Source organism: Carettochelys insculpta, chromosome 20 (genome assembly GCF_033958435.1).
Source record: "Carettochelys insculpta isolate YL-2023 chromosome 20, ASM3395843v1, whole genome shotgun sequence".
NCBI classification, from domain to species: Eukaryota; Metazoa; Chordata; order Testudines; family Carettochelyidae; genus Carettochelys; species Carettochelys insculpta.
The window spans coordinates 10,993,291-11,012,271 of NC_134156.1; the positions used below are offsets into that span (position 1 = coordinate 10,993,291).

The window sequence follows — 18,981 nt, forward strand, 5'->3', positions numbered from 1 at the left end:
GAGCATCAATCTTATTTGGCTCACCGAGGCAGCCCTGTCCTGTAACAGAAATAATAATGCTTATAGTTCTTCCTAGTCCTGCATATAATGTCAGTCCCAAAGCTCACAATGTTTTCTTCCTGACTCAGGTTTACAATATAAAGTGCCTTTGTTCAGTCACAAGAAGCAATAATACATGTGATTTTGTTGTTAATAGAGCAGTAAGAATTTTAAATACTTCTGTACTTCTCTCTTGGAAATGTGTCATTTTTAGTTAGGTTTTCTAGACACCACAGGGTACTTGTCTTTATAAACAACTAGTGAATAACACAGTTTGATCTCAGCCACATTTTGTACAAGTGTCAACTAGGTTTATAACGTTTTATAAGGAATAAAAGATTGCATGGAAGTTGACTTAGTTATTTGTGAAGATCTATTTTAGAAACAAATTCCTTTATAAATATGTACCTGAAATTAAAATCTTACCCATATCAGCAAATGGTTTTTGCATGATCCCTAGCAGATAGAACTGTTTATTTGGAGTGGGGAAGAACCAGCCTTTCACAGCTGTGTGAAGTGTCCCGGTTTATTTTTTCCAGTTTGCTTTTTCTCCCCTCTCCTTTTAAGAAGACAAAATTAAGCCAGCTCCTCAGCGAGTGACCCCCTTCAAGACAACAGATATACTGTACTGTAACTGATGTGCAACAGCTGACAAACGGGACCTGTATGGGAGAAACACCACAGAGATCATGGTAAATTGGTGTGAAAGCAAGTCTGGAAAGTGGAGAATCAGACACAACTGTACACTGAAAAACTCCATCAGAGTGATAATAAAAACATGTGGCACAGGACCTTATCCGGCTCTTATTAGTAGCAATATAAAACAGGAGTAACTGGACTGAAAGCAATGGGTACACCAGTATAAGTCTGATAGAAAGGCACAATCTTGCATAGTCCTGAAAACCCTACTCAGCCACTGAAATCAAATGAGAATTAAGGGCCTTCCAAGTACCCAGCACCTTGCAGAATCAGGCCCTTAATGATAGAAGAAACTTGTTCCAAATGGGTCTAATCCTGCAAAGTGCTGAGCAACTTCATCCTCCATGCATTACTATGACTTCCCACTTGTTCTCAGCAGGTGTTCAGCACTTTGCAGGATCAGCCCTTTACTGTACTAACTGGAGAACTATGACCGTAGCTGAATTGCATTTTTTTTCCCTATGCAATAATGCTGTACATTCCTTTACATAGGTTTCCATAGAGTTGAACTGTTACTCTTTTTTTTTTCTCTCGTTAAAGAGATCAGCAAAGCTCTATATAATGGGATTTCGCTTTCATGAAATGTGGAGGAATTCAGAGAAACTTTTCAGGGCTAGATGGCGGGATTGCAGAGAAGTATAAAAAGTATGTTGGAAATCCCAGTGCTGCAGAGAAGAAAGAAGCCGAGGCGTCCGGGGCAATTTGCATAGACATATTGCTTTGCAGATCCTAAGTTTAAATTTCTTTTCCCCGCGCTTCTATTGTTAAAATGTGATAGTCTAGCTTTAATTGCCTCAATCCTATTAGTTGTTCTTTTAAACACGTGATTGTGTATTCCTTTGGTGTACAAAAATCCCTCTGATTGTGGCTTCATATTATTTAGACAAGCACTCTTTCAGTACTAAATGCCATTCTTAGCGTAGGGAAGTACTTTAGGTCTAAAGGGGTTAAGAAGGCCTCCTTGCATTCAGAAACATGCAGGGGTCCCACCGTGCCAGTTCCAGCCTTTTAAACTCTTTCCAGCTTTTTTTTTCTTGCAACAAATCTGTCTCACTGCCACCAGGACATAGGAAGCGTGTGCCTGTCAAAGAAATCAAGTTTACCTTTTCTGACTTGTTAAACGGAGGCAGAGTATAAATACCACTAACTCTGTGTGGACTATTAGCACTTCTCTTAAAATAAGGGGGTTACTTCCTAAGGCCTTTAATCCAGTGCGGTCTAGACCAGATTGCATTTACCAACCCAGATAGGAAGGAAGGCTGTGGAAGTTTGATAGTGGGCAGGTGGATTCAGACTTCTTTGAAAATATTAGACGTGCAAAAAAAAAAAAAAAAGAAAGACAAAATCCAATCCAACCCAAGTGTTGACGTTTCTCTGGAGAAGCTCTGAGATGTTATTGGTGTTTTTCACTCGGTGGATATGGATCTTGCTGGGGAAGACCACTGTCCTGTTGCTTCTGGAGGTACCTCTAGAGGGTAATTCTTTACCTCCCGTAAGGTATTCTCATGCTGGGATATGTCCAAATGATATGAACCCCAACCTGTGGGTAGATGCCCAGAGCACCTGCAAGAGAGAATGTGATACAGACCTGGTGAGTGCTAAACATTTTTATGTGCTTTGTCGTGAGTAATAGTTTTTTTTTTTTTGGATGCTTCGTTGGTTTCTGAATTCATTTAATCCGTTGTGTTGCAGTCTATTTCTATTGCTAATATATACATGATGCAATCCAGAAAACTCATGTGTTTAACTGACATTGTATAGATACAAATATTTGATGATTTTTTTTTAAGCAAGAGGAAATTTAATGGACTCATTTCTTTAACTGAACATATGACTTTCTGACTACCTGGCTTTTGTAGTTCATCCTTCTCACTCACTGCCTCAAGGAGAACCTTAACGACTTAGGAATTTTGCATGTTTTTGGGTCAGCTCACTGAATTTTAGCGTTTGCATCAATCTTGTCTTTCTTTGTTCCCATCATCAAGTGTTACATTGCCCAAGAGAGAGTTCTTTATGATGCCCATTGGTTGGTACACAGATCTCCAGCTTTTGCTACCCTTTAAATGCAAAGTTTGACTGCAGTTTGAAAAAAAACCGAGGTGGTAAAATAATAATAGTAGGGGCTATCTTGTATGATGCCACCAGGGCAGGATGCACATAGCCTCCAGGGCAGGATGCACACAGCTTGCAAGTCAGTCGGTCATTTTTAAAACTTCCAGCACAGCCAACTCATCATGACGTCTGAAAACCCACACTTAGGCTGTATCTACACTACATACAGCAGTCAATGGTTGATATGCAATTTTAGGGACTAAAAGTAGGAAAAACTTATATTTGGCAGGCAGTTAAGTCAACGTTGTTTAAAGACAAAAAATAAGCTGATACAGTAAGATGGTATTTTTCTATTACTCTTCTGATTACAATGGTATATTAAGCTGCCTTTAAATCCAGCCATCAGGGGCATAAAAGAATTATACCACTTTAGGTTGTGAGCAATTCTTTTGTAGGTTTCCAGTTAAAAAATGAAAATCCAGAAGCCACATGGGAGAAAAAAATCAGGTTTGCAATGTGGCAGCAGAGTCCCTTTCAGATTCTGAGACTTTGGGCCAGATCCTCAGCAGGTATAAATCAGAGAAGCTTTGATGGCTTCATTAGAGCTACATTGGCATTACGTTTAGTCCATTATGGTTTCTGGACTTGCTTTTGGACCATAGTACTTAGTTGTTAAAAATAGGAAAGGAGCTACAACAGTAGATCCCCTAGTTCCCGCTAATGAAAAGGTATTGTATGGAATAATGGTCACCCCACCATTTAGTTTGGTGATATTAAATGGCAGCATGACTACATTTTACAGAGATGCCCACTTCAACGAGATCAAAATTGTGTGACTAAAAGCAAAATTTGGCCTATTCTGTATATGTTAATAGTGTTCATGTTTCATTAAAATAGTCCCTGAACAATGTATTGTGTACAGTTCTACAAACCAACAACAAAAGACCTTCGGTTTAGAAAGGCAAACTACTATTATAATTAACCACAGTTTAGAAAATGACTGAAACCAACACTGGATAAAACATTATGTGTGTGTGGTACTGATGCTGCAGTTAAAAATAAGACACGGACACATAAATGATGGCTAGCCCATACTTTTTAACTCCATGGAAAACAAAATAATTCTGGAGCAAAAACCTTCAATCCGAGCTATTCTATTCATAATACGTCGTGTACAATTACATATCCTTGGCAGTTTCCACAGGGAATTCAAATAATACTTCACATTCCTCTGAGGAAAATAAAAGGGATTACTGACTGTAATCATTTGATAAGACTTTCCACCTGTTGTTACTTCAGGAAGCTTGTCCTTTAGTACTGAAAGACAATGGGTTTGAGTGGGGACTGCTGTTACTTCTGTGACCAAATATTAGATATGGTTTTGTGAAAGATTTACTCTGCCTTTTGGTGCTAAGAAATGATGACCTTTTCTAGCACTTTACATTCAAAGATCTCAAAACACTTGACAACCCCAATTAATTTAGCTTCACTGCATCCCCTCTGAGACAGGGAAGTGAGGTGATCCCATAATCCTGATGGGCTAGCTGAGATTTAGGCCTAGTCTACATTATGTGGTGCTGTCAATCTATTTCAGACATGCTATTTGGGTAGCTGATGTCAATGTACTTGCCTCAGCATCTTGCATGTCGTAAGGGTGATGGGGGCTGCTTTCCCGTCGATGCTGGCTTCTCTTCTTGTATTGGTGAAGTATCAGTGTCGATGGGAGAGTGCTGGGATATCGATTTATTGTGTTTAAGAAGACACGATAAATTGATGGCCAGTGGATTGATTGCTGCAGCGCTGATCCCCAGAGTAATGTAGACATACCCTCAGAAAAGTGGAGGGACGTACCTTATGTCATACAAGAACTCCTGTCTCCTGAAGCCTAGGCCTTTGTTTTAACCACAAGAAGGAAACTCTCCACCTGTCTGCATTCCTCAAATGGTGAGCCACCCCAATAACTGTTTGGTTGCTTTGTTTGGTTGTAGGAATGTGAGACTTTCGAGAAGTGCTGTCCTAACGTCTGTGGGACAAAGAGTTGCGTGGCAGCTCGGTACATGGACACCAAGGGGAAGAAAGGGCCCATCGGGATGCCCAAAGAGGCAACTTGTGACCGTTTCATGTGTACCCAGCAAGGCTCAGAGTGTGATATCTGGGATGGGCAACCGGTCTGCAAATGCAAAGATAGGTGCGAAAAAGAGCCCAGCTTTACCTGTGCCTCTGATGGACTCACCTATTACAACAAGTGCTATATGGATGCAGAAGCATGTACCAAAGGCATTACTCTTAATGTGGTCACTTGTCGTTACCATCTCACCTGGCCAAATACCAGCCCTATCCCACCGGAGACTACAGTGCGCCCCACTACGGCCTATTCGGAGACAACCATTATTGATATTCTGCCACCAGCTCTAGTTAACAATCCAGTCCATCAGTCCGTCTACGTGGGAGAGACCGTTAGCTTTCTGTGCGACGTCACAGGCAGGCCCAAACCAGAAATTACTTGGGAGAAGCAAACTGAGGGTAAGGAAAAAATCATTATGAGGCCGAATCATGTCAGGGGGAATGTTGTGGTCACCAACATCGCCCAGCTGGTCATCTACAATACCCAGCTGCAAGATGCGGGCATTTACACATGCACTGCAAAAAACATAGGTGGCCTGCTCCGGATCGATTTCCCATTGTCAGTGGTCAAAGGAGAACCTGTCTCAAAAGAAGCGTCCCAAAACAAAACCCATTTCCCAACCGACGAGTGTCTGAAGCAGCCGGACAGCGAAGACTGTGGGGAAGAGCAGACGCGGTGGTATTACGATGCAAAGAAAAACAACTGCTTTACATTCATCTATGGGAACTGTAATAGCAACCTGAACCACTTTGAGACCTACGAGAACTGTATGCTAACATGTATGAATGGCCCAATCAACATCTGCAACTTGCCAGCCCTGCAGGGTCATTGCAAAGCTTACGAGCCCAGATGGGCATACAACAGTCTGACCAAGCAATGCCAATCTTTCATCTACGGGGGCTGTGGGGGCAATGAGAATAACTTTAAGAGCAAAGAGGCCTGTGACGAGATGTGCCCATTCCCTAAGAATACACACTGCAAAGCCTGCAAGCCACGCCAAAAGCTGGTGACAAGCTTCTGCAAAAGCGACTTTGTCATCCTGGGCCGCATCACGGAACTAACCGAAGATCAAGACTCGGGGCACGCGTTGGTGATGGTGGAGGAAATTCTGAAGGATGAAAAAATGGGATTAAAATTCCTGGGGAAGGAACCTCTAGAAATCACCCTTTTAAATATGGACTGGAGCTGCCCATGCCCCAATATGACCACGGTGGATGGCCAGCTTATCATCATGGGTGACGTCCACAATGGGATGGCTGTCCTGCAGCCAGACAGCTTTGTGGGCATCTCCAGTGTCCGACGTGTCCGAAAGCTTCGAGAAGTTGTCCACAAGAAAACCTGTGAGCTTTTGAAAGAGTTCTTAGGACTACACTAACCTTACTCATGTATGTCAGCCTTTCAGATCTGTGTCTTATAAGCTGTGTCTACACGTGCACGCTACTTCGAAGTAGCGGCACTAACTTCGAAATAGCGCCCGTCGCGGCTACACGCATCGGGCGCTATTTCGAAGTTAACTTCGACGTTAGGCGGCGAGACGTCGAAGTCGCTAACCTCATGAGGGGATCGGAATAGCGCCCTACTTCGACGTTCAACGTCGAAGTAGGGACCGTGTAGACGATCCGCGTCCCGCAACGTCGAAATTGCTGGGTCCTCCATGGCGGCCATCAGCTGGGGGGTTGAGAGATGCTCTCTCTCCAGCCCCTGCGGGGCTCTATGGTCACCATGGGCAGCAGCCCTTAGCCCAGGGCTTCTGGCTGCTTCTATGGCAGCTGGGGATCCATGCTGCAGGCACAGGGTCTGCAACCAGTTGTCAGCTCTGTGTATCTTGTGTTGTTTAGTGCAACTGTGTCTGGGAGGGGCCCTTTAAGGGAGCGGCTTGCTGTTGAGTCCGCCCTGTGACCCTGTGTGCAGCTGTGCCTGGCACCCTTATTTCGATGTGTGCTACTTTGGCGTGTAGACGTACCCTCGCAGCACCTATTTCGATGTGGTGCCGCGCAACATCGAAGTTGAACATCGACGTTGCCAGCCCTGGAGGACGTGTAGACGTTATTCATCGAAATAGCCTATTTTGATGTTGCTACATCGAAATAAGCTATTTTGATGTTGGCTTCACGTGTAGACGTAGCCATATAGGGCTAACAAAAGCAAGGTTAGTGCTGCACCTAAAGACAAGCTACTGTCTGAAGATACAATGTATTTTAATATGCAGAACCCTTATTTTAATCCATTAATGATGCTTAGCAATAATGTAGCATGCTGTTTGGCAAGCACATAAAATATCAATGAATGGCTATTAATCTTACATGGAAATCAACTTGTTTGTATAGAATTGCCATTTAACTAGCAGATGTCTGGCAGTAATGAGCTAATTCTTGTTTAGTTTCCAACATAAATGACCCAGTTCATAACATTTCTGTAGCTAATTGATACACAACTAAATTGCATATACTGTCAATTTAATCTGTCTTGCAGAAAGGAAATGTTATAGTAAATCATTAAAAGTAAGCCACACTCTTTTTGTTTCCTCATGGTTACACTAAGTATACTAAGGACAAGAGAAGAAACTGTAAATTATTGTCTATAATTACACGTCAAGTCAAGCTATGCATTATGAATTTGCTCACCTTTTCATAGCAACAGACACAGTAATTTTCTCTGGATTGTGCCAGTTTTTAATACAATGAATATGAATCCTGAATTCCTTACTCAAGGGATCAAAAATTGAAGTAAACTGGGCAGTCAGCTGGGATCTAATAACCAAGAAAACAAACACATGTCCAAAGCCAAAACCACAATTTCCCAATGTTTGGAGCCTAGTATTAACAGCACTCATGTCATTGCATGTTCCCATTTTTGTTTCAAATAAACATGATATAAAGCTAATGTGAAGAGTCTTTGGAAGAGGGACATCTGCCATCTTGATTTTGGAAGGCCATTGCAGCTGAGTGAGTGTGGTGATCTATTGCTTAATTGTTAATCTGCTTGATTTTCCAGATAATAGAGCAGAACTATAGCAGTCAGAATAAAAATAAAGATAGAAAAGTGCAATACACATTCTAGCGATTATATGATACACACACACAAACACATACACATGCAGAGAAACATAGCGTGGCGTACACATGTTATACACACATGTATAAACACACAGTGGATGCACTTTAAAAGCTTCACTTCATCTGACCTCCCCTCACTTTAAATACTACTCCCCTTATAAATATAGGAAATAGCTCTCAAACCACTTAAAATATTGTAAGGGTAGGTCTAAATAGCAAAGTTATTTCGAAATAACTGTCCTAGCGTCTGCACACCATAGCCACTATTTTGAAATTTCAAATAGCGGTTGGCTTATTTCAAACTGTTAAAGTATTTCAAAATAGGGGCAATTTAGATGGTTGTGTATGGGCTGTTTAGATGGGATGTGAAAGGACCCCTGTGACATCAAAAGCCCATTCTTTCTATTGGGTGTTTGGACCCTCCTGACTTCGAAAGCCCCTTCTTCCTAAAACCAAACAGGAAGAAGGGGTTTTCGAAGTCAGGGGGGTCCTTTTGAAAGGCCCCCGTCTATATGGGCAGCGTGCATCCCAAAAGCTGTACTTTCAAATTGTGCACAGCCACCATTATGTTAATGAGGTGCTGCATATTCATGTCACCACCTCATTATCATCTTCTGAACTGCTTCATTAACTTGACCCCTCTGAAAGGAGGGGGCATATGTAGCCACAGCCACAGACAATTGACCCTATTTCAAAATAAGCCATAATGCAGCCAAAGGCTCTATTTCGAAACAGGTGCTATTGTGTGTAGATGCTATGTTTCAAAATAGCTAAGTGCTCTTTCAAAAGACATTTTATGTGTAGGAGTGTTATTTTGAAATAAGCTATTCTGAAATAGCTCTTCCAGGACAGCTTACTTCAAAATAAGGCTGCTGTGTAAACATGTCCTAAGTGTGGCCACTGTACATACATATATTTATACATATTTACACACACACACACACACGCGCGCGCGCACGCGTGCGTACACATGTACATGCACAGCAAGAGAAAGAAATCGCTCCTGCTGTGTACAAACACTATTGCTCATTACTAATATTTATGTGACTAAAAGGTAAAATTTGCATATGCACAATTTTTAAATAAGGAAAAGGATGACCTGGCCTTTGTTAAGGAATGTCACTGTGCTGTGATTATGAGTGTATGTGCTTATATACGCTGTTCTGATCATTGTTACTATATTTAGCTGTTTAAATGCTCTGCAACATTAGTGTCGACTGTTGTGCAAATGAGCAGTTCAAACATGCAAGTGGGTGGAAAGATGTAGCTTAAAGGTAAGGAAGGCCTTGTTAATATTACTGTGTGGTGCCATCTACTGGCTAATCCGAACATTAGCAGGAAGTAGCAAAAGCCTTGCATTGAAGATGGTAAGAGATGCTGAGACAGCTCGCTCCGTAGGTGGTTTGATTATGATGAAACAAGAGGAAATTTGTGAAAAAAGGTAAACTGGCTAACTACAGGGCTTAACCTTTCACTGGAGACTCCAAATCTCTACGGGGCTCATATATGGTATGTATTCCAACCAGTGTCTTTTTTGGAAAAAAATTCTGTCTGCGGCTGCTGGGGTGCCAGTACCAGCACAAAAAAAGCAGTGACCGGGGTGAAATTTAATGGACAATTAGAAAGGTTTAAGTATGGCCTGTGCCAACTTTGAAATATAGGGCCTCACTCATTTATAGTAGGGCCCCTTTATGCTAGGGGCTTTAGTGTAGAGAATCAAGTCCTTTTGTTCATCCCTTGTCTGGGCTACAATTCACAAACTCGCCCATTTCAAGCAAAGCCTGAGAGAAGAGATTCAAAAAACCCAAAGTCAGTATTAAAGCTTTTCTTAGGCTCTGTCTACACTAGGCAATTGTGTAGATAGAATCGATGTATCTGTGCTCGGCTTACTTGGCTGTTCTTACGGAAGAAGGTCAACAGGAGAGTTTAACTGCATCCCCTGAGACATTGATTTAGCAGGTTCCTACCAGATGCATGCAACTGAACCCCAGAAGACTGACCCTGAGCAGGCCAATCTTCTGGGCTAGTGTAGACGTAGCCTTAGCTTAGGGTGACCTTCTGTCCTGTTTTTAACCAGGCCAGTCTCTCATTTAAGCTGTCTCACACCTTTTAAAAGAAAATAGGCAAATTGTTGTTTATTTTGTGGGGCTTCTGTTCCCTGGCATGTGGTGCCTCAGGGTGGCAGCCTTCGCTGCTGGGGAGCCCTGCTGCAGAGCAGCTGCCCAGTTCCTGAGGGCCTTGTGCCTCGGAGCAGGACCGCCTGCTGCAGGGGAGCTCTTCATGGGGCAACTGACCTGTTCCCCAGCATCCCACAGCAGCAGCCCTTGCTGCCTGTGAACTCCAGCATGGGATGGTTGCCTTGTTTCCTGGCACCCGCTCCTAGGGGATGCAGCTCCCACTTGTAGGAAGTCCCTCCACAGGGCAGCTGCCTCATTCCCAAAGGCACGGGATGCCAGGGAGGCAGGTCTTGCTGCAGGGACCTCCTTTGTAGGGCTGCTGCCCTGTTCCTCAGCTTCCCTCCCTAAAGGCTGCAAAGCCTCTATTCTCGGTGCATGTGCGCATGCGCACACCCACCCACCCACCCACCCTGGCAGAAGGTTTCAGAGCCCCCATAGAATCACAGAACACTAGAACTGGACAGGACCTCGAGAGGTGATTGAGTCCAGTCCCCTGCCCTCGTGGCAGGACCCAGCACTGTTAGACCATCCTTCATAGGTGTCTGTCTAACCTGCTTCTAAATATCTCCAGTGATGGAGACTCCACAGCTTCCTTAGGCAATTTGTCCCAGTGTTTAACCACCCGGACGTTATAGGAAGTTCTTCCTAATGTCCAACCTAAACCTCCCTTGCTGCAGTTTTGTTTTGCCCACGAAAGCTCATGACCTAACAAATTTGTTATTTGCTAAGCTGCCACAGGACTGCTTGCTGTTTGTGAAGCTGCCAACTAATGGCTACTGTCTGAGACTATGAGCTTGCCTTGTATAAGACTTTGTACAGTATAAAATGGATCTATCTGGGTTCAGGTCTCACTGGGGCTGTGGACTTACGTGCTGAGTCAAGTCCCTTGGGCTGAGCTGCGGCTTCCCAGAGCTGAGCTGATCTCAGCATCTGTATTACACTGCTAAGGGCTGTGACCCCAGCTCTATCAGCGCAGGATAAGGCCAGAGGGGCTAAGGGGCCCCCAGGAGGGTGGGAAGATGGGCTCAGTGGTATTTCAGCACACCAAATAACAGTCCCAAAGAGGTCTCTCGCTGACTGAACTTGTCGCCCCCACCCCACGGGTGACAAGCCTATCCAATGTATTTGAAGATGGGCCCAGAGGCTGACGAAGAGGATAGGATCATCTGAGCAGCACAACTCACGGAGCAAAGAACAAGCAGCACAGGGGCGCTATCTCCAGGTTGCAGCATCAGGAATTTCAGTGTGTTGGTGCCAGGGAGTGAAGGGCAGGTTCTGGGCTTTGGAGAAGCTAGTGCAGCTCTGGGGAATTCAGCCCTGCTGGAAGCTACAGGCAAACAGAAGCTTCAGAGCTGGGCCTGGGTGGGAGCCCCCAAGCAGCCTAGAGCATGCAGATGGCTTTGGGACAGAGGCAGCAGTGGATAGTGCAGGGCCTGGGGAATCCAGCAGTGGCTCTCGGTAGCAGCCCTGAGGACACGGTGGCTTCACTAAATCAGTGAGCCTGTTTCTAAAAGGCAGCATGAGGCTGTAAACCTGGGGCTGTGAGGAGGGACCATCCTCTGCTCCCCCCGCATCAGCAGACAGCAGAGCCCCCATCCCTGGTGCCTCACCATGGGGCAGCAGACCCCATCACCAAGGAGCCATGACTTGGGACAGCAGCCCCCATCCCATGTGGATGCAATGGAACAGATTCAGCACAGGGCAATGAAAATGATTAGGGGGCTAGAGCACATGACCGATGAAGAGAGGCTGAGGGATTTGGGGTTATTTAGTTTGCAGAAGAGAAGCGTGAGGGGCAATTTGATAGCAGCCTTCAACTTCCTGAAAGGGGGCTCTAAAGAGGATGGACAGAGGCTGTTCTCTGTAGTGATGGAAGGCAGAGCAAGAAGCAATGGTCTGAAGTTACAGAGGGAGAGGTGGAGGTTGGATATTAGGAAAAACTATTTCACCAGGAGGGTGGTGAAGCACTGAAATGCATTACCTAGAGAGGTGGTGGAACCTCCATTCTTAGAGGTTTTTAAGTCCCAGCATGACAAAGTCCTGGATGGGATGCTTTAGTTGGGGTTGATCCTGCTTTGGGCAGGGGGCTGGACAAGATGATCTCTTAAGGTCCCTTCCAGCTTTAGGATTCTATAATTTTACGATCCCCAGAGGGAGGTGTCCCGTATTTGCCACACGGCAATGTGGTCACCTTACTGTCCCAATTTTTTAAAAAGACTAAGTGTGCTATTAGTCTCCCCAGCAGCACAGTAACTGTTTGATTGTTGTTGTCTCTTTCAGAAATGTCTGTAAGAAGAATGAAAATAAAAACTTAATGACATTGCCATACATTCTTGCAATACCCACATAAGGGCCTGGGCCAGTGCTGGTCATACTTTTTTTTTGCATTCCACTGGAGGTCTTCACCTACTGTAGGTAATTCTGCTAGGTGTCATTCATCAACGCTATTGCAATCGTTTTTCATTTTTCAGGCAGCCAGGAAATAAGGTTTGACATATTTCTCCCAGACTGAGTCTCCTTTTCTGACATAAAGGAATCTAAGTGTGAATGTTTAATAAAGGCCAGGTTTCTACAGTTATGTTCTCCAAGAGTTTACAGGATAGCTTTGCAAATAGGGGAGTGATCAAATAATTCTGAAGACATACTCAGAAGGGTGAAAATGTACAGAGTAGCAAATACCAGGCAATTGCTTCTGCCTTTGGGTAGTAAATTGAAACTCTGAAATCTGGTGCCCGCCTTATTCACAGGCTCAGTATTCAGGAAAGCACTTTAATATGTGCTTAACTTTAGGTCACAGTGAAGTCAATGGGACTTCAGCACATGCCTCTAGTTAAGTACAGGCACAAAAGCATGTATGCCAAGGGTACTCTGCTGGATAGCAGTGTACTGATGAATCAGGATAATAAAAATGATAACCATGATTACCTTATGCCACAAATAGCTCCACTGAAATCAAATCGAGCAAAATCATTGGTATTAAAAGTAACACGCCATCCAGTATCTATTCTAATTGTTTCTAACCCTCCTCCTTATACACATGTGTATCATGGGAAAATGCAGTTTCTGGTTGCTTAGGGCCAGACTGTGTGAGTAGATCCGATTGTCAAGGTGCATTGCACCAGTGTGAGCGTAGGTGGCTCAGGCCCTATGCCAACATGTGGCAGTGTGCTGGTTTACCCATCCCTTGGTATGCTATGGCCTACCCACTACCTCTACTGGTCAGGGTGGAGACGGGGTGGTGGCTGGTGCTCCCTGTAAGCTGAGCACTTGGGCAGCCACCCAGGAGAGATTCACGTGCCACCTAGCTGATTAGCAGAGTGTCCATAGCTGCCCACAGCAGGCGGCCTGTGTTTCTATTAGCGGTGCACAGCCTCACATGCCTTGGTGAACATAACCAAATGTATTCCACCGTGGATGGAAAAAATTAGAGGAACCTTTGGTGTGGCTCACCTCCTCCTGTCACACCGTGGGACAAAGTGCCACTTAGGCGGGGCGGGGATGGTGGTGCAGAGAACAAGCAAAGATCCTGTTCTGCCCCTGCACAGAGACTGTGACAGATGCTAACCCTTGCACTAGGTGAAACAGGGAAATTCTTCTCGAAATGCTTCCCCAGCTGTGCACCCACAGGCCCGCCAGGCCAAAAGGAGTGGCCAAAATTCTGAATGAGACAGAATTAAAACCAAGTCCCTACAAGACCCAGGTGATGATAAAAAATAAATTGAAATCAAGAGCAACATCAACCTCTCATTACAAAGTAACAGGAGCTACCATGACCAAAATATGAGGGAGGCTGCACTGCAGGGTTTTTTATCGTTCATCTGTGGAGATTTGAAAAACAAAATTACAAACCTACTGGCACTGGGCAGAACTGGAGATATACCAAATGGAATACACCCACTTTTTCTCTCAAGATTATGCCCCTTTCTGACAACTTAAAAAAAAAAAAAAGTTGATGTCTCCTGGCTATCCCATATTTGGGCATGAAGAGAATGTCATTATGACATCCTGTGGATCCCATAAGAGTTGCCCCGCAGTCCATTAAAGATACATCATACTAGAATAAACAATTGCCTCTCATCTGAGGAGCTCAAAGCCCAGCCCAAACATTAGTTAACTGAACTTCGTAACAGTCCCCTGTGCGTACATAAGGAATAGATCAAGATCAGATTTCCTGCCAACAAAGTGCTGACCACTCTGAGGGGACATTTGGAAGCTGTTTAATGTTTCTATTTGCTATTTGGGCAGGTCTGTGCTACGGGGACAAGCCAACCTAAGTTTTGCAATTTGAGTTATGGTTGTAGCTTAACCCAAATTGAAGTAACTTACATTTACTTACCACAGAGTCCACACCACGCTGGTTGAAAGTAGAAACTTTCCCATTGACTTCCCTTACTCTTCTTGTTCTGTTTGAGTACTGGAGTCAACAGGAGAGTGATTGGAGGTTGATTTAGCAGGTCTTCACTAGACCTGCTAAATCAACCCCTAGTGGATCAATTGCTGTAGTATTGATCTACCCTGTAGTGGAGACATACCCTTAGATAACAGTTTAGGCCAAGTCATGAGGAGGAGTACCACACCCAGCTAAAGCTTCATCTACACCACACAGTTTTTGTTCTGGTGTAGTTACATTGGTTAGGTGTATCTTTTTTAACTGATACAACCCCAAGCATGCACACAATTGTTAGGGTTCCCACCTCTAAGTACAAAAGAACAGGACACCTAGCATAGAACTCTAGTGAGCTGGCAGTTTCTATATGATTGCTACTTCCAAGATGCAGGAAAAACTACTCACTGGCCAACCCTCCACCAACCAAAACTACTCACTGGCCTCACACTAGTCCCTCCCCCTCACAAGAAAAAGGATCCTACGGCCAGTAATGGCTAATTACTACTACAGTGTAGCTATTTTACACACACACACACACACAGAGAGCGAGACAGAGAGAGTCCTCATGTTATTTTATAATTTTTTTTACATTTCACTACTTATGGCACCACAGTTGGGACAATGGGGGTATGAACTGTACAACACTATGACGTGTCCCCAGTGAAACAAAGCCCCCAGCATGTACAAAAACTGGCCAGGTGTCAACCCTATGTATGTACAGAGGGAGAACAGAATAGGACCAAGGGCAGGGTTGTGTGGAATCTCTACTGACAGTTGGTAGGCGGCCTGAAGGGGACTCTCCAGAAGATATGAGAAGGAACAATTATAGAGGTAGGAGAACCAAAAGCCAAGGAATGAAAGCCAATGATATTTACCCAGCTCCTACTCTGTTGCAAAGATAAGGAGGGCAATCCATTATATATCACATAAGAGCCTACAGTTAAATGGAAGTCATCCAGTTTGTGACTCAAAAAATTATTCACAAGTTATTGTGCAAACCATCTGCACAGTGTGGCTATATTAGCAGGGGACAAAATACAATCCTGCTGCTAGTCTATATGGTAATTGTTAGACTCTATCCAGACCCATGGAGTACAGTATGATCAGTAGACAACACAGAGGTGCTGAGATACTGGGGAATGAGCATGGGATGGATAAATAGATACGTAATTGTTTAGAAGGATAGAGCATTGCAGCGTCTCAAACAACGGGACTAGGTCAGATTGCTAAAGTCCAAAGGACAGTCAGATTGGAATTATTCTCATGATATGTAATGGGGCACGCGACTCACTACTTCAGTGCCTCCTGCTGGTCACTCTGGAATTAGCTCACTTGTCAGCTGGGTGCACCGTTCTGGCTGGTTTCTTGCCCGTTGTCACTCCACGCCCACACCACACTCTGGTCTTGACTCACCTGGCTTCCAGCATCATGGCGTTCTCTTCTGGACGCTGTCCTCCAGCAGTGCCCACTACAACCTTTTGCTCCCTTTCGGGAGAGCGTGTGGTGTCAGCAGTCCTGCTTCTGTACATCCACCACTGTGGTCAACTGTAGCTTCAGTCTAGCCCCTCACCTCCGGAGCAACCTAAAATCCATAACAGCCGCTCCTAATTGTGGCAAGGCGCAGTGCAAGGAGGAAGGGGAGGGACCCAGGCCCACACACTACTCTGGGTCCTGACCTAGGGACCCTCCCATGGCAGCGTTGTTCTGCTCTCCACCTCCTCTGCTGCTCTGATACGTCTCACTCACTGGGTCACTTCCCCTGTGACCTCTTTACCCTCTTTGGCCCTGCAATCAAGGCCAGCAGTTTGGCAGATGCCTTTCTCTAGCTCCTTTTAGGGTGCCCAGCACTGCTCTGTCCAAGATGTTTCTTCTTACTGGGAGCTGGTCCTGCCCCTTTCCTGGTCAGGCCCCAACTTACCCTGCTCTGCTGAGCAGCTCTTTAAATATAGGACTGCCCCTGAAACCCACCCTCTCATTGACTATTTATGAGCCTCACTCCAACTGTTTGGGGCTCTGCACAGGCTCCCTCCAGCCTGCTTCAACCCCTGCCCCACCAACCTATAAAAGGACTTTTAGGTGAGCTCAGGGCAAGGATTTCAAGGGGATGCAATCTAAAGTAGGTATAAAGAGCATACATCACCCAGAATGCATTAGACCTACGAAATAAAGTTTTAGGAAAGGTGTTTGAAACAAAGAACATGAAGGAATTCAGCGGGTACATGAACAAACATCTGCAGAAAGAGGTGGTCTCGCAAGGTGACACTGGGATGAGCACATCAGAGCTGATGGGGCCGTTGGAGCTTGCAGTACATGTAGTGTGAATTTGTCCAGCATTTCTAGACGGCTGCTTAAGGCCAGACTTGATGCAGCATGATTTTCAAAGGTACAGAGATCCCAGATCTACCTCCAAAGTCAAATGACAGCAGTTTCTAAAAATGAGACACTTAACCAGACACCTAAAGATGAAGTTTGGGTGAGATTCTCATGGACTTTTAGTGGGATTTGGGAAGTTAACTACCTGAGATAAATTTGAAAATCCCACCTTAGGTGCCTATCTCTGGGTGTCCCAGTTTGAAAATTTGTGGACCCAATCCTCTAAAATCTTGAGTTATTATACAGATCAAATCTTTCAGAGAGCTCAGTGGGACTGTGTTTGAGTAAAAACAGAGGCCAAGATGCCTGTCACACTAAACTATTTCACTCTACAAGTAGTGTCAAGAATTGCTTTCCGCGTGTCTACTCCCTGAGCACCACGCTATTCAGTTTGAGTGTGAATGGGAGAACCTGACCCGAGGTTTGGTCCACACTTAAAATACTGCCTTAGCTACGTTACTAAGGCCTTGTGTACATTAATAGCATAGCTGAAGCTGATATAGTTACCACGGTGTCTTCTGTGGGGTAAGGTTGGCAGGGGGCTACTCTCCCTTCCACTCCATCTCCTCTTCTCATCCTGGTGGAGTACCACAGTCAATGGGAGAGCACTCGGAGATTCATTTATCATGTCTAAGCAGACACGATAGATTGACCAGCCGTGGATTGACTGCTGCAGATCTAGTTATTCCTCTCTGTTCGGCACTGGTGAGGCCACATCTGGAATATTGTGTCCAGTTTTGGGCCCCCCAGTACAAAAAGGATGTGGATTTGCTGGAGCAGGTTCAGCGAAGGGCAACAAAAATTATTAAGGGTCTTGCGCACAAGACCTATGAGGATAGGCTGAGGGTTAGGGGCTTGTTTAGTTTACAGAAGAGAAGACTCAGAGGTGATTTAATAGCAGCCTTCAACTTCCTGAAGAGGAGCTCTAAAAAGGAGGGTGAGAAACTGTTCTCAGTGCTGTCAGATGGCAGAACAAGGAGTAATGGTCTGAAGTTGAAGAGGGAGAGGTGTAGATTAGATATTAGGAAAAACTACTTCACCAGGAGGCTGGTGAAGCATTGGAATGTGCTGCCTAGAGATGTGGTGGATTCTCCATCCCTTGAGGTTTTTAAGTCCTGGCTGGACAAGGTCCTGGCTGGGATGACTTAGTGGGGGTTGATCCTGCTTGAAGCAGGGGGCTGGACTAGACGACCTCCGGAGGTCCCTTCCAGCCCTGTGACTCTGTGATCTACAGCATAGTGAAGACAAGCCTGTACAGTGTGATTTTTTTTTAGGTGACATACTATGCTGGCACAAGCATGAGAATTAACGCACTTACACCATCTTAAAGAGTGGTTTATCTGGTATGTCTCTTGGGCCAGATTAACATCACCAAACTCAGCTGACATGCCTGTGTTGGCTAGGAGCGTGGGGGAAAAAAAATGCCAAAAACAGAACACTACATGGAAGAATGGTGCCATTAGAAGCCACAGAGGAGATGCAGTTATGACAGCTGAAGAGTGCTCCTGTTGGCATAGCGAAAATTATTGTGGGACGGTGGGTTCGCTATGTTTGCAAAAGCAAAGAAGGGTCCTGTGGCACCTTATAGACTAACAGAAAAGTTTTGAGCATGAGGTTTCGTGAGCACAGGCTCACTTCATCAGATGTTTGCAAAGAACTTCTGTTGGCTACACAGCAGCTCTGATGCTGTAAAAATGCTGGCCAAGGGTCTGTAGTGTCGGCAAACCTTCAGGGAACTGCTGTAAGCTCTGCTGGCAAGAACATTTTTATGTCTGTATAAACTGTATTTGCCAATATAAATAAACTGGCATAGCTAAGCCAGCACAGCTTTTCTAATGGAGACAAGGCCCCATCGGTGAGAACTTCAGAGCTAGGCCCTGGGTTTTAAAGTCAAATATTTAATTTTCCCCCAGAGCAGGTTGTGGTTAATGATTGGCTACACCTGACCTCCAACTGCCTTATTGATTTATTGTCGTTGTCAGAGAAAAAAATGAGACCCAGGGCTGGCTGCTGAGAAAAGGGCTGAACGGAAAAGATACAGCTGAGTCAATGTTCTGCCCACTTTATAAATCC

At 44.7% G+C, this 18,981-nt stretch overlaps 1 protein-coding gene across 1 annotated transcript; it reads left to right on the top strand.

Moving 5' to 3' along the window:
- Positions 1-2,128: 2,128 nt before the first annotated feature.
- Positions 2,129-6,290, top strand: WFIKKN2 (WAP, follistatin/kazal, immunoglobulin, kunitz and netrin domain containing 2). Its single transcript, XM_075014583.1, has 2 exons — positions 2,129-2,329; positions 4,779-6,290. The coding sequence occupies exons 1-2, from the start codon at positions 2,129-2,131 to the stop codon at positions 6,288-6,290; spliced, it is 1,713 nt and encodes a 570-aa protein (XP_074870684.1).
- Positions 6,291-18,981: the final 12,691 nt, after the last annotated feature.

Coding starts and splice junctions, on each gene's coding strand:
- WFIKKN2 (XM_075014583.1), top strand. CDS start 2,129: ATGTTATTGGTGTTTTTCACTCGGTGGATATGGATCTTGCTGGGGAAG. Junction 2,330..4,778: donor GAGAATGTGATACAGACCTG/GTGAGTGCTAAA, acceptor GTTTGGTTGTAG/GAATGTGAGACTTTCGAGAA.